This window comes from Microcebus murinus, chromosome 4 (genome assembly GCF_040939455.1).
Source record: "Microcebus murinus isolate Inina chromosome 4, M.murinus_Inina_mat1.0, whole genome shotgun sequence".
NCBI classification, from domain to species: Eukaryota; Metazoa; Chordata; class Mammalia; order Primates; family Cheirogaleidae; genus Microcebus; species Microcebus murinus.
In genome coordinates, this window is record NC_134107.1 from 104995803 (window position 1) to 105011493 (window position 15691).

At 39.2% G+C, this 15691-nt stretch overlaps 1 protein-coding gene across 3 annotated transcripts in view; it reads right to left on the minus strand.

Annotated features, from left to right (window-relative positions):
• Positions 1 to 15691, minus strand: part of ZBTB44 (zinc finger and BTB domain containing 44) — a 45155-nt gene that overhangs the window by 16883 nt on the left and 12581 nt on the right. For all 3 annotated transcript variants that reach the window (XM_012783335.3, XM_012783334.3, XM_012783338.3), the window contains exon 2: positions 13431 to 14504. In XM_012783335.3, coding sequence (XP_012638789.1) covers positions 13431 to 14448 — 1018 coding nt within the window. In that variant the 5' untranslated portion in view covers positions 14449 to 14504. The remainder of the gene's footprint in view (positions 1 to 13430; positions 14505 to 15691) is intronic.

Consider the following 15691-nt stretch of genomic DNA (forward strand, 5'->3'; position numbering starts at 1 on the left):
TGCCCTCATGTCTGGGCAATAAAGTTAGACCCTGTCTCCAAAAAACAAACAAAAGCTGATCTTCTATGGTTAACATTTCCTTCCTCCCATCCCTTTTCTTTAAAAAGTTATTTTATCTCAAATACATGTACCCATAAACTTGGGGTTGGTTCTTGCTAGAACACAGCCTTGGCTATCCAAGGGTTGATTTTGCACTAGAGTGGCAGAGTCAAGGAGCTGTGGTTGTAACAGAGACTATGTGGAAGTAAAGTCTAAAATATTTACTATCTGGTCTTTAAGGCAAAGTTTGCCAATGTTCGTCATAAACACTATATTTTAGTGTTGTCTGGTTGTAAAGTTTATATAAACTGAGCCATACTGTATGTATTCTTGTGTCCTGCTTCTTTCCTTCAATACTGTGAGCTCGTCTTTGTTCTTATATGTAACTGAAGTTAATTTTCATTGTTGTAAAACATCCCAAATCTATCCATTTTACTCTCGATGGACAGTTCAGGCTATTAAGAACAACAGTGCTGTGAATATTTTATACAGGAAACAGGAAATGCACATGAGCATGCTTTTTCTCTATCATACACTTACAAATTCAAATTGCTAGGTCATTGAATATGTGTATTTTCAACTTTATTAGAAAATGCCAATCTCTTCTAAAGTGCGCTAAATTTACATTGCTATCAGACTCTAGCAGTGTGTGAGAGTTGTGTTCCTCCACACCCTCATCGACACTTGGTATTGTTGGATTATAACAATGGTATAGTTGGACTGCTGATCTGGTGGGTATAGTAATATTTCATTGTGCTTTGTGTTTCATTTCCCTAATGAGGTGATTAGTGAGTATCATTTCATATATTTACTAAACCTCCCTCTGTGAAATGCCCATGCAAATCTCCTTATTGAGTTGTCTGCCTATTAACTATAAGAGTTCTTTTCAGAGGTAGGCATGGTGGCATGTGCCTATTGTCCCAGCTACTGGGGAGGCTGAGGAAGGAGGATGGCTTGAACCCACAAGTTGGAGGCTGCAGTGATCTATGATCGTGCCCCACTGCACTCCAGGCTGGGCAACAGAGCAAAGCTGTCTTTTTTTTTTTTTTTTTTCATATTTCTAATACAAGCCCTTTTTGTCAGTGATAGACATTATAAATACCTTTCCCCTTCCATGGCGTGTGTTTATAATGTTTTTATAATTATTAACCTTCTTCTCTGTTGCTACGCTTTTTGGTCTTGTTTTTAAAAATCTTTTTCTCCAGTTATCTTATAAAAAACCTGTATGCCTTTGAAGTTCAGGACTTTTCTTTAATCTATCTGCAGTTAATTTTGTGACCAAACATACATACTGAAAAGTCTGTCTTTTTCTGTTTTGCAGTGCCACCGCTTTCATAGATTCAGTGTACATAGGTGCATGGGTCTCTTTCCAGGTTCTCTATTAGTTCCATTTGCTTGTCTGTCCTTGTGTTAATGCCAATCTCTATTTACCACAAGTTTTTTTTGTTTTGTTTTTTTGTTTTTTGAGACAGAGTCTCACTCTGTTGCCCAGGCTACAGTGCCGTGGCGTCAGCCTAGCTCACTGCAACCTCAAGCTCCTGGGCTCAAGCAATCCTCCTTCTGCCTCAGCCTCTTGAGTACCTGGGACTACAGGCATGTGCCACCATGCCCAGCTAATTTTTTCTATATAATTTTAGTTGTTTGACTAATTTCTTTCTATTTTTAGTAGAGATGGGGGTCCCACTCTTGCTCAGGGTGGTCTTGAACTCCTGAGCTCAAACAATCCACCCGCCTCAACCTCCCAGAGTGCTAGGATTACAGGCATGAGCCACCATGCCTGGCCTATCATAAGTTTATAATAAATCTTGATACCAAGCAGAGAAAGTTCTCTTACCTTGTTCATTTGTTTCCTGAACATTCTGACTATTCTTGGCCTTTTACATTTCTTTTTTTTTTGAGACAGAGTCTCGCTTTGTTGCCCAGGCTAGAGTGAGTGCTGTGGCGTCAGCCTAGCTCACAGCAGCCTCAAACTCCTGGGCTCAAGCAATCCTTCTGCCTCAGCCTCCCAAGTAGCTGGGACTACAGGCATGCGCCACCATGCCCAGCTAATTTTTTCTATATATATTAGTTGGCCAATTAATTTCTTTCTATTTATAGTAGAGACGGGGTCTCGCTCTTGCTCAGGCTGGTTTCAAACTCCTGACCTCAAGCAATCCGCCCACCTGGGCTTCCCAGAGTGCTAGGATTAGACGTGAGTCACCGTGCCCAGCCAGCCTTTTACATTTCTATATACATTTTAGAATCAGTTGTTGAACACAGTGGTAATAGTCATTCCATTTTCCACTTTCTATCAGTTTGGAAATTATGCAATATTTTCTTATTTGTTTTTATTGGTTACCTTAGAAATTAGAAATAGACTTATCAAAGTCTAAAGTTAAAACCTTTACTTCCTTCCGTACACAAGGATCTCAGAAGCTTTAACTCCATTTCCTATCCAGTCCTACCTGGCAATTTATAAATTATTATTGTCTGATATTTTTCTTCTTTGTTCTAACTAATCCCCACAGACATTATATACATGTTTGTATATTTACCTTTACCTCTTCTCTTCATTCTTTCTTGTATATGAAACCTCCCATCTGTGCTCACTTTACTTCTGCCTTAAGTCCATCATTATGAATTTTCTTAAATGAGATTTGCTGATGATAAATTCTGTTTCCTTTTTCCCCTTCTTTTTGTGTCGAAATGTCTATTTTACCTTCATTCTTGAAAGTTATTTTTCACTGTGCAGAAATCTAGATTGGCAGTTATTTTATTTCAGCACACTACGGATATCATCCCACTGGCTTCTGATGTTTAAAAGTCAGATACTCTTTTGAAGGTAATCTGTCATTTAAAAATTTTTCTGAATTTTCTCTACAATGTACCTAGGTCTGTATCTTTTTATTATTCCTGTTTGGGATTTGCTGAACTCTAGTGGACTGGTATCTTTCAACAATTCTGGAAAATTCTCAGCCATTTTCTCTTCTCTTTTTAGGACTTCTGCCAAACCTACACGCGTATCTTTCACACCTGTCTCCTCTTCTCCACTGTGTAGTCTCCACCATTTTGTGTCTCTCTGTAATACTGAAGTAATTTCTTCTACTTTATCTTCTTATTTCCCAATCCTTTCTTCAGCTAAGTCCAATCTGATGCCAAAATGTTCACTGAGATTTTATTTGGATCATTTTTCCCCCTAGAAGTCCTATTTGGATTTTTTTCTCAAATCTACTATCTTACTTTTTACATTTACTGTTCTCTGCAATTATTATTCAAGTGTGATTATTTAATTGAACACAGTTAAGTATATTTGTTTCATTATCTGTGTCTGAAAACTATGTCAATCGGCTATGTCAATTTATTTCTGCTACCTGTTTTTAAAATTTTCCCCATCTTCTCGGCCTTGTTTCTTTGTGTGTCACTGGTTAACTTCTGACAGTGGTTGCTGCCCATGAAAATTATTTATAGGAGACTGATTTTCTGGGGTTAAGGTAAATATGGCCCTCTTCCGGAGAAACTTTATATTTGCTTCTGCTATGTTTCAGGGCAGCATTACCTAAACCAAATTTGATGTTTGAGATTCCTTGGCATACCCAAACTAGGTATACCAGGATGTCAAATGCAAGTGGGCTAGTGGGTAGCACTTCTCAGGGATGTGTTTTCCTTCCTTTTTCCTTTTAATTTTCTAGTCTTTTCACTGCCAAAACAGCTTTTCCTACAGTATGCTGGCGTTTGGAGGACAGGGATCAGGTTCTAGTGGTATAGTCCTTTGTAGTCACTATATAAGCATGGAGCAACTTCTCTAAGACTTCAAACTTTTACACACTTTAGGCCATGACTTCCATTCCCCTTGCTCTTTGAGTTGATGACCCAAAAGGCCATTTGTGTCTCAGCAAATGTCTTAAAGGCAAAATTGGTTTTAGTGCTCTGATAATCTACTTACCTCCCTGGGCCAGGCTTTCCCCAAATGTAACCTGGAAGTTCCTTGACCATCTTTGCTGCTTTTCAAATACGTTTAAGGTGAATTTTAAAAAATCTACAATTTGTTGTTTATAAGTGGGACCATGGATCCAAACAACCTAGCCTGTTCTCATTAGGTAATGAACTTTGCATTTCTTTACCATATGCAAATAACCTGTATTGTACCAATTGAACAAATCCAAGCCTCTGAAACTTTGAGTCCCTTAATAGCAAATAAGCTTTTGGTTGCAATACTGTTTTTTCCAAAGTTTTTTCATAGATGGGGTCTCACTTTGTTATTCAGGCTGGAATGCAGAAATATGATCATACCTTACTACAGCCTTGAAATCCTGTGCTCAAGCAATCCTCCTGCCTCAGCTTCCTGAGTAGCTGGGAATACAGTCACATGCCCAGGTAACTGTTTTCATTTTTTAAAAGACAGGGTCTTGTTATATTTTCTAGGCTGTTCTTGAACCCCTGGGCTCTAGCTATCCTCCCAACTCAACCTCTTGAATTACTGGGATCATAGTAAGCATGAGCCACCATACCCGGCTGGTTACAATATTTTAATGGAAGTTAAAATACACTAATTTTAACAGTAGTACAACATTATATCCATGTGAACACTTAACAAATATCATCTGTTAATGGACACATAGGATGGAATTTCCTCCTAATGAAAATTTAGAATCCAATACTTCAATTTTCCCCTTTGGAGCACTTGAATTAGCTGACATTAGGAAACAAGTAAATTTTCCACTTAAGATTTTCAGAAAAACTAACCTAATCCCTTTTAAGACATCCAAATGTACTTTATTTAATTATTTATGCTTGAAATTTGTGACAGGGTTGCATTCTGCCTTGACTTCTTAAATAAAGAATACTAAATATAATTTATTTTTTGTTTCTTAATGACTCATAGCAACCATCAAGAACACCAGTTATTATGCTGTGTTCTACTACACTGATATACTCATAGGCATTTTAATTAGGCTGGACTATGGATGCTTACATTCACCCTCCAACTGCACCCCCATCCTTCCTGGTCCTCCCACCCTATCCCTATAGGTGCGTTTAACATTTCTGGGCGTGCCTTTCCTCTATCTCTTTTCCTTATTAGTAAATGACATTTATGCTTTTCCCCATGGCTACCTATCCAACTTATCCCTGATCCTTCTGACTTATTTTTAATTGAGATGTAGGATAGAAAACCAAATAATGCTGCATTTTGTTTTAAAAAAGAACTGTTCACTTGCCAATGTCTTCCCAGTCTCACCTTCTTTCTCAAAGAAAAGGGAACTAAACACTAATAGTTAAATCTGGCCGGGAGGATTGCTCGAGGTCAGGAGTTCGAAACCACCCTGAGCAAGAGCGAGACCCCGTCTCTACTATAAATAGAAAGAAATTAATTGGCCAACTAATATATAGAGAAAAAATTAGCCAGGCATGGTGGCGCATGCCTGTAGTCCCAGCTACTCGGGAGGCTGAGGCAGCAGGATGGCTTGAGCCCCTGAGTTTGAGGTTGCTGTGAGCTAGGCTGATGCCACGGCACTCAGTCTAGCCTGGGCAACAAAGTGAGACTCTGTCTCAAAAAAAAAAAGTTAAATCTGTCCTGAGATAAAAACCTGGAAAAATCCCAATATTTGGACTCGGTTACCATGGACATAAAATCTACTTTACAATATGTGAACTTATTCAGAGTGCAGCCAGTATTAAAGCCTATAGGCAAAGACTTGTAAAATAAAACAAAAAACAACCCCCCCCCCAAAAAAAAAAAACAAAAACAAAACACCTGGAGGTGTGGTAAGGGCAGGCTAGGAAGACTGATCTAATTCACACGTGCTTCTCAACACCAGGCAGGCCATTCTACTTCTAGGAGTGAGTGGAATCTTGGTGAGGCAGACATAAAAACTACGCTACCTTGGACTGACTCTAGTATTGTCAAAGGTTTATTTAAAAAGCTGGTTAACAGCTGGGCGCGGTGGCTCACGCCTGTAATCCTAGCACTCTGGGAGGCCAAACTGGGCAGATTACTCGAGGTCAGGAGTTCGAAACCAGCCTGAGCAAGAGTGAGACCCCGTCTCTACTATAAATAGAAAGAAATTAATTAGCCAACTAATATATATATAGAAAAAATTAGCCGGGCATGGTGGCGCATACCTATAGTCCCAGCTACTCGGGAGGCTGAGGCAGCAGGATTGCTTGAGCCCAGGAGACTGAGGTTGCTGTGAGCTAGGCTGACTCCACGGCACTCACTCTAGCCTGAGCAACAAAGTGAGACTCTGTCTCAAAAAAAAAAAAAAAAAAGAAAGAAACAATGGTGATATAGCACCTTTTGTATTTTCCTGGATAGAGCTGGAACCCATTCTACTAAGTGAAGTATCTCAAGAATGGAAAAACAAGCACCACGTGTACACCAGCAAATTGGTATTAATGGATCAATACCTAAGTGGACATATAGGAATAACATTTATTGGGTGTCGGGCAGGTGGGATGGGGCAGGAGGGGATGGGTATATACAAACATAATGATTGAGATGTGCAACATTTGGGGGATGATCACGCTTAAAGCTCTGACTTGATGGGGGAGGTGGGGCATAGGCAATATACGTAACCTTAACATTTGTAACCCCATAATATGCTGAAATGAAAAAAAAATGAACAGTCCTTTCTATGCTATAGGGATCCTCTTCTCAGTGGAAGTGAGAAACTAAGAATTCTAGACAGAACCTTTTCACCTCATGAAATAACAGAGCTGCTTTAACCACTTCGGTACGAGCGTCGACTATAGTCAATAGACACAGATGAACGTGCAGAGCCGAGTGGCGACTGTAGCATTAATAATAAAACTTGACTTTTCTAATTTTTCATTTATCAAAATAAAATTGTGAACATTTAAAAATAACATAATGAAAACATATATGTATATGTTCCCTATTCTGATTTACATTACAAGTAAAGCTGCCTGTAAAGTAAAACAAGCTTTCAGTGCTTTAAAGCTTTCCTCATCACACAAGAGCAAAACTGACTCGTCGTCAATGCACAGCACAGACTATCGCGCGGACTATGAGTGCCGGCTGTGGGCAAGGTTTCCCAGCCAGTGAGCGCCGTATGGAAGTGGTTAAGGAGACAATTAGCTTTAAATGGTAAGGGCTGGCTTATCAAGAGAGTTCACTCTCTTCCCCAATAATCTGTATGATATAATAGCTTCTGTTTTATCAAACTCAAGTTGTTGCTACCACTGTTCAGGTACTCAAGACACTTACAAAAACTCTCCTGGAATTAAAAAATAATTATAGTGATCACCTTGTGCTGAACAGTTACCATGTATGAGACATTTTTCTAAATATATTCAACACATTTTTGAAAATGTTCTATTTTCATACTTAAAAAAGAGAAAAGCAGCCCCTAATATTCAGGAACTGGCCTGACACTCAGGAGTGGGCCTGGTGTTTTTATTTAGACCATGGTATTCTCCTGTTGGACATAAAGAGTCTCATGTAACACCAATGTCAGACCAGGTCACACTGTGACCCTTATTGAGACCAAAAAAATATTTTTAAGCACAGACAAAAACAAGGTCAATGTGCAATCACAAAAATACCAACCATCCTCCTCTCTAGCTAATGAGGCACTGTTGCTGTAGTTTCACCTTAGTCAGCATTCTCAGATAATATTTATTAAGACACTCAGTCCTGTAATTATCCCTACATTCTGATATCACCAGTCCTGAGCAAACCCCACTCCCTCAAATGCTCCCTAAAATCACCTAACACAAGCTCAAATCCTCTGCTAAGTCCTTTCTAACACCTTCTTACCAAGAAGCCCTAAAAACCCCATAGAGTGTAATCTCCCTTGCTACAGATGACCAATAAACTCAATTTGTTCAATTCTAGGAGGCTTCTGGCTATAGTGCATTGGCAGAAATGGGAGATCCCATTGCGACTCAGAAGTCCTTGTTGCTTTGCCCAGGAACCTTGTAAGAGTACAGATCTGAAATCCCTTTTGAGGAGCAAACCTGCGCCCTTGACTGGGAAGCAAATTCATGCTGAATAGAGCTCAAATATTTCAGTGAAGTCCTTCACTACTGAGTTTATTTTGTTTTCTCAGAAAGAGTCTTTTGGGAATATTTTGGTTATTCAGATTGTGTTGCTCCTTGGTGAAATTGTATTCTTGCCTTCTAACACCTGTTCCTGTGATCTGTCTGCGTACCTAGCATGGTGACTCATGAGGAATAAACTATGATGTGAGGATGGATATAGGCCTGATTGATCCATCTGAGCCAGCCCTAGAGGCCAAGTTCAGATCTCTAGTTGGTAAACCATTTCAAAACTTTACAGGTATAACATGCATGAAATGTGAAAATATTATGGTAAAAATAGAAGCCAGTGCGAAAAAAATCACATATTGCATGATCCCATTTAATATAAAATATCCAGAACAGTCAAATCTATAAAGTAGTTTGCCTAGGGGTAGGAGTAGGGCTAGGAGGGAATAGGGAGTCATCTTGTTAAGTAACAAGAGCCAACATAAACTCAGCAGTCTTTTTTTTTTTCCTTTAAATTTGCTGTATTTATCGCTTCTATTTGCCCCAAGTTGAGGGTGTTAGATTTTACAACCTATCCGTGGGCAAGTGGCAACAAAGAAAACTTAAAATAACAGGTAAAATCTCATTTGATTTCATGGGGCAACTGGCAACAAAGAAAACTTAAAATAACAGGTAAAATCTCATTTGATTTCATGGGTACTCAAATTATTATTTTAGAATTTTCAAACAGTATAAAATATTATATTCTCAGTTGCTAGAATGACAAGCTACCTCTTAAATATCTTCTTTATTAAATTAGTAAGTAAAATTGGCTAGGCATGGTGGCTCATGCCTGTAACCTAGCACTCTGGGAGGCCAAGGCAGGATTGCTTGAGCTCAGGAGTTGGAGACCAGTCTGAGCAAGAGCAAGACCCCATTTCTACTATAAATTAAAAAGAAATTAGCCAAACAACTAAAACTAGAAAAAAAAATTAGCCGGGCATGGTGGCGCATGCCTGTAGTTCCAGCTACCCGGGAGGCTGAGGCAGAAGGATCCCTTGAGCCAAGGTGTTTGAGGTTGCTGTTAGCTAGGCTGACGCCACAGCACTCTAGCCTGGGCAACAGAGTGAGACTCTGTCTCTAAATAAATAAGTCAGTAATAAGTAAAATTAAGTACTCTTATGGAAGTATTCTTATGAAATACGGGGAAAAGTACCATGCACATCTTTCTTTTCTCCTTCCTACATTTATTGATTCCTAGGATACTCCAGGAATTTACTCTTTTCTGTGTGACTGTTAGTGTATAAATTTGGAGTTAAAATAGGGTTGTTGCGAGTGATTGATTAGTACACTTGCTATAAAGGCAAGGAAAAAAACCACATTTGGATTACATGATTACATGATATACAGGTCAGAGTTATTCTCATGTCTGATTCGTAACAGAATCCACCTTCAAAATAATATACAGGCAATAAATTCTATTTATGTAACTGAAAGATTTATGCTACTTATGTTCATAACTTCTCTAATCATGTTAAAAAGATCATAAAGGCAGAATCTGAACTGATTATATACACTTGAGAGTAGTAAAGATGACTATTTCACATGCCTAGCTAGCAAAGATAGTCAATTAGGCTAGTATTTGGGTTTCTACGTTTTCAGATAAATGATTAAAATAATAATTATCTGTTAAGCAGTTCATCATCCAGAAGGCCCCAAAGTGTTCTGAAGATTAAAGACTCTAGCTTAACAAAAACTTGGTCAGATCAACAAATGATTTTCTGCCATTCAACACCATATTGGATGTGTGTTCACTTAATGTACTTAATTCTTCATGAGTACCTTGACCCAAATTCTGGAATATGAACTTCAGTGGATATTGTGGGTAAAACTGTGTCCCCCCAAAAGATACACTGAAATCTTAACCCCTGCTTCCAATTAATGTGCCCTTATTTGGAAACAGGGTCTTTGCAGATGTAATCAAGTTAAGATGAGGTCACATTAGATTAGGGAGGGCTCTAAATCAAAAGATGGAGATTGGCTGAGGTGGCTCACACCTGTAATCCTAGCACTTTGGAGGCTGAGCCGGAAGGATCATTTGAGGCTAGGAGTTTGGTACAAGCCTTATAGCAACATAGTGAGACCCCTTTCTCTATGAAAAAAAAATAATACTAATAAGCTGGGTGTGGTGACTTACGCCTGTAGTCCCAGCTACTCAGGAGGCTGAGGCAGAAGGATCACTTGAGCCCAAGAGGCAGAAGTTTGAAGGTGCAGTGAGCTATGATGACATGCCACTGCACTCCAGCCTGGGCAACAGAGCAAGACTCTCTCAAAATTTCTGTTGTTTTAAACCACTAAGCTTGTGGTACTTTGTTGCAGCAGCTCAGTACTAGGTTGCAGCAGCAGAAACTCACACAGAGGGTAAAAACACAAGGTATTAACAATGTCAATATGGCTTTCTGGTTCTTTAATCTTTTGGACAAATCCCGATTCACTGTTGCCTTTTCTTCTATTCCTTCCAAAGCTTGAATATAGATATTTCCCAAAGATTAGCCCCTTGCGACTAAGCTTATATATTTTCCTACTAAGATTGAATTTGCCACTGCTATCTGGGAAAAGTCTCAAATTGGTAATCTCACCAATCCTGCCTTTTTGACCACTTTGTGGTATGACATTCCTTGGTCACTGTGCAAGCATAATTTACACAAAATTGACCTTGCTGAATTACATTTATTTATTTATTTATTTGAGACAGAGTCTCACTCTGTTGCCCCAGCTAGAGTGCTGTGGCATTAGCCTAGCTCACAGCAACCTCAAACTCCTGGGCTCAAGCAATCCTCCTGCCTCAGCCTCCCGAGTAGTTGGGACTACAGGCATGCGTCACCAAGCCCAGCTAATTTTTTTTATATATTTTTAGTTGGCCAATTAATTTCTATTTTTAGCAGATCTTGCTCTTGCTCAGGCTGGTCTTGAACTCCTGACCTGGAACGATCCTCTTGCCTCAGCCTCCCAGATTGCCAGGATTACAGGCGTGAGCCACCGCGCCTGGCCGCTGAATTACTTTTAAGACTGAGTTGAGCCAGGCATGGTGAGTCATGCCTATAAATCCCAGCACTTTGGGAGGTGAAAGCAGGATTGCTTGAGACCAATTTGGGCACTATAGCAAGATCCTATCTCTAGAAAAAAGTAAAAAAGATTAGCTGGATGTGATAGCACCTGTCTGTAGGCCTACTTACTTGAGAGGCTGAGGCAGGAGGATCACCTGAGCCCTGGATTTCAAGGCTGCAGTAAGCTATGATCATGGTACTGCACTCTAGCCTGTGTAATAGAGAGAGACCCTGTCCCTGTAAAAAAAAAAATTTACCTCACATTTCTCAAAATCTGGATTCCTACCTTCTTCTACTAATTTTCATACTGCAGTTACTGCATTTAATATTAATATATGCTAAAAGAGCTATTCCATTATATGGTTATCACATTTTTTTGTACCATTAAGAAACAAAAATATAACTAAATGATTATAAAATGTAATGTAACATAGCAGTCCCCAACATTTTGGCACCAGGGACCAGTTTCATGGGAGACAATTTTTCCATGGATGGGGGTGGGGGGTTCAGGAGGAGGCAGAGCTCCAGCAGTGGTGCTGGTGATGGGGACCAGCTATAAATACACCTGCTTGCCTGCCGCTCACCTCCTACCGTGCTGCCCTCTGTTCCTAACTTTCACGGAAGACGATTTTTCCACGAGGTGGGTGGGGTGGGGAGAGGTGGAACTCTGCAGCTCTGTCCCTAACAGGCCACGGACCAGTATTGGTCTGAGGCCCAGTGGCTGGGGACTACAGATGTAAGACACATCTGGATTCAGAGATGATAAGATATGAAAAATTATGACTTAGAATCAATAGGATATAATCAAAAGTATTACCACAATTTCCTAGTCATCAGAGTACTCTGACCTCTCCTATTCCTTCAATCATCAGGTTTTTTTTTTTTCAAAGTCTCACAGTATCTATTTCCTTTATATACAGTTTTAGTCTTCATTCATACCAAGATAACTACTATAACTGGTTTTTTAAGACTGTCTCTCCTCAACGAAATTCCCTGCATACCAATACCACACTATTTTCCTAAAATATCTACATGTTTTATTTTTCATTCCCTTTAAGGTAGACCCTTAATACCATGAGATAAAATCCAAGCTTACATGGCCTAGCTGTGGCACACACTGCTAGTTGCATATCCAATCTACATTCTGCTCTGATTTTGTTTGAGGCAGTTTGCACCAAACTAATATATAGTATCTTCCCAGATTCCCTTGCAGCTAAGAACGATCATGTGGCATAGTCTGGCAAAAGTTTTTCAGGGATTTCTGAGAACACTTGTGCTTTCTTGATATAAGCACTGTCCCTTTTTATAACACAAAGTTAAAGATGAAGTGAGCATCTTGTAACCATGAAGCAATTAAGTATAAATGGGTAAAATGCAACTGACAAAACCTAAAGATGGTAGATTAAAAATATACAAGGGGCCTAGGTCACCAATTACAGTGTAGATCCACTATACTAGCTCTGGACTTCCTATTTCTGAATAACTTTACATGATAAAAATAAAATCCTTTTTGGTCAAGCCACTGCAGGAGGGACTCTCTTATATGCAGTTAAATGCAACCCTAAAGGAAACTAGCATTCAAGTCTTGTCACAGCCTGCTCTCAACCACACCTTTTTTGTCTTACCTCCCATTAATCCCCACATTTTCAGGCATCTGTGTTTATTCACATCATTTTATACTGAATTCACTGCTTACCAAACACACAGTCTTCTTCCACACTTTTGTGCTTGCATACATGCTCTGTGCTTTTATACATTTTCATAGAAATGTCATTCCTTTGCTTAGGCAAACTCTTACTTACCGCATTAAGATCCAGCTCAACTATGTAGCATTCACTTGCTTATTCCTTTGTTGTACCCATAATACTTTCTTCATTCCTCTAGCCTAGCACCTTAATAGCTCATTGTAATCACTTATTTACATATCTACTTCCCCTATTAGACTATTAACTCCTTCTTTGCAGTGACTATGCGTTTTTCTTTACATATCACCAATGTTTGGCACATGGTTAAGTTTCAAATGAGTATTTGAATAAGGAATAAAACATTAACTGGATTTTTTTGCGTTGAAAGTTAATTCAGAATTCTTATCTCAGACTTTGTCCCATCAGATATCGTCCAAATATTTTTACCTTCCCCAATAGTAACTTGTAAAAAAAAACCAAAACTGTAGTGCTAATAGCATCTTCAAAAATCCAGTTATCATGTTTTATTCTTCTATTTTCTACAGGATTGAGCACAAAACCTCTTATCTAATAGGAACTTCAAAATGTTTGAATTAACTTTATACCATCATGAAAAACAAAGAAGACTTTATACCTATAGAGGAAGACTGTGGACTAATCAGAAGGTCCTCTTGGACTTGTTCACTTCCTGGCACTGTCTGCTGATCGCTCAGGGAACTCTGAGATGCACTGACAGGCTGGGACACTTCCTCATGGACCTCCTCATCACTTAACCTTTCTACTTTGACCCGGACATCTTCTTCTGTACTCAGAGGCAAGGTAGTTTTTGTGCTTTCACAAGTCACATAATCAGCAATTCTTCTACCTGTCTCAGACGGGCCAGGTAATTCTAAAGTCCGGGTATTTTCTGCCTGCTTAACCTTCTCAGGTTGAATCCTTCGATCAATTCCAAAAGGAAAAGTCCAGGGAAAAGCTAAAGAAGAGTCAACTGGCTGATTTCTATTTTCTGAGTAGGAAGCTGAAGAATTCAATACCTGGGGTGAACCTGTTTGTGTGCTACACTTTACAGGACTTTCAGGAGACATAACAATGTAGCTTTTGCGCTTTCTCCGTGATTCTCGGCAGACAGGAATGGTTCTTTCTACCACACTGCACTCTGAAGACACTGGAGAAATGCTTCCATCTCGAGAAGTAAAATTGCAGTTAGAATTATTTTCTTGTCCAGCATCTAGACCCTTTTCTGGTTGGCTGTTGGGTGTATTCCATAAAATGCTTGATTTCATAAATTCTGAGCAGGTGCTAGCAACACTAAACATTTGCATATAGCTGGCTGCAGCGAGAACATCAATAATATTTTCTGTGTTAATGGACAAAGTGGCCGTGTAAGCATATTCTAGAAGGGGTATAAAGCCAGTCACGGTAACATGATGCAGATCCAACACATTCTTGTTCTCATCCTCTGCTTGGCCTACAAGTTTGGTGCGAAAGAAATCACTGCAAGCTGCTAGTACTACTTTATGTGCCCTGAAGATTTTGTCCTGGACACGAATAGTGATATCACAAAAATGTCCATCATTTCGCAGCATATTTAGCTTTCCAAGCATTTCCTGGCTGTGAGAAGAGGAGCTATGAGTAAATGTTTTCACACCCATCTTTTCCTTCCTCTTCTACAGATGCTCTTCAAGGATGCAAATGAATCAGAAATGTCCTAAAAAATATATAAAATAAAGCATTAATTGATGGTTTAATAGTTTAACTAGGAGATTTAGATCATTTTCATGTGGCCAGTGTGCTAAATAAAAAAGAAAGATGGCAGTGAGAAACTTCAAGGTAGGGAATGTATTAAAATATATTCTCCCTACCTGCCTTCCAAATTGTTCAGTCAGTGGAGTCAGTGAATGGTTTATGAGCTGCAGGGCTGCAACAGTTTGTAAGTAACAATAATTGTAGAGTGCTTTATATGTGCCAGACAGTATTCTAAATGCTTCACATTTTAATTGATTGATTGTCATGGTATCTTTGTCAGTAGGTACATACTATTCCTGTTTCTAAATGCAAGCATGCAGTGGGTAATGCCAGTTTAAACACTAAACCATCCATTACATAATTGTCCCTTTGAATGTTCTATGCAGGTAAATGTACAGGGGAAAAGACAGACAGGGAAAGGAAAAAGGGGGGGAAGTGGAAAAGAAAAAGAAAGAGATTTTTAAGATGAATAAAAAAGGTCACTGACTATTCTAATTTGAGAAGATAAAATGCTCATGCTGGGACTATTCCCCATCTGACATCACAATAGAAAGGATAAAAAGTATAAATTCCTGTGCTAAGGCAGCCAGGTAAAGGCATTGAAATAATCATGTTGACCACAGTGAGTGGTAATAGTTCGAATATAAACTTGCTCCATATATCCTTCCTGAACAGAACTAATCACAAGACACTAGACAGCTAGAACTGGTCTACTATGCAAACCATCATTTAACATATTTGCTGATCTCTCTCATAGGAATGAGAGGAAAAGGAAGAAAATATGAGTGCTATATACAAAGTGTGTTGTTCATTTGTTCCATCCCAAGAAACTGGCTTCTGCTTTTGAAGCCTGGCCTTCAAGAGTGCTTACTCTGACTGGATCATGTGGCTGAGGGAGGAAACATGCCTTTAGAGCAAGTGACATGGTCATAATCCAGGGACCATCTGCATGAACAAAGGTGTGAGGGCAAGAAATTAAACAGTGATTTAGAGAACATGTGCCTCAGAATGTTAACATGAAACCACTTCAGTCTTGGAATGGGTGAAGGCCCCAGCAACAGATGCTGTACTACATTCCCAAGTGAGGGGCAAGGCCACCTATTCAAGGGAGTAGTGGACAACTATTTTTCAACCTTGAGTTATATCCAC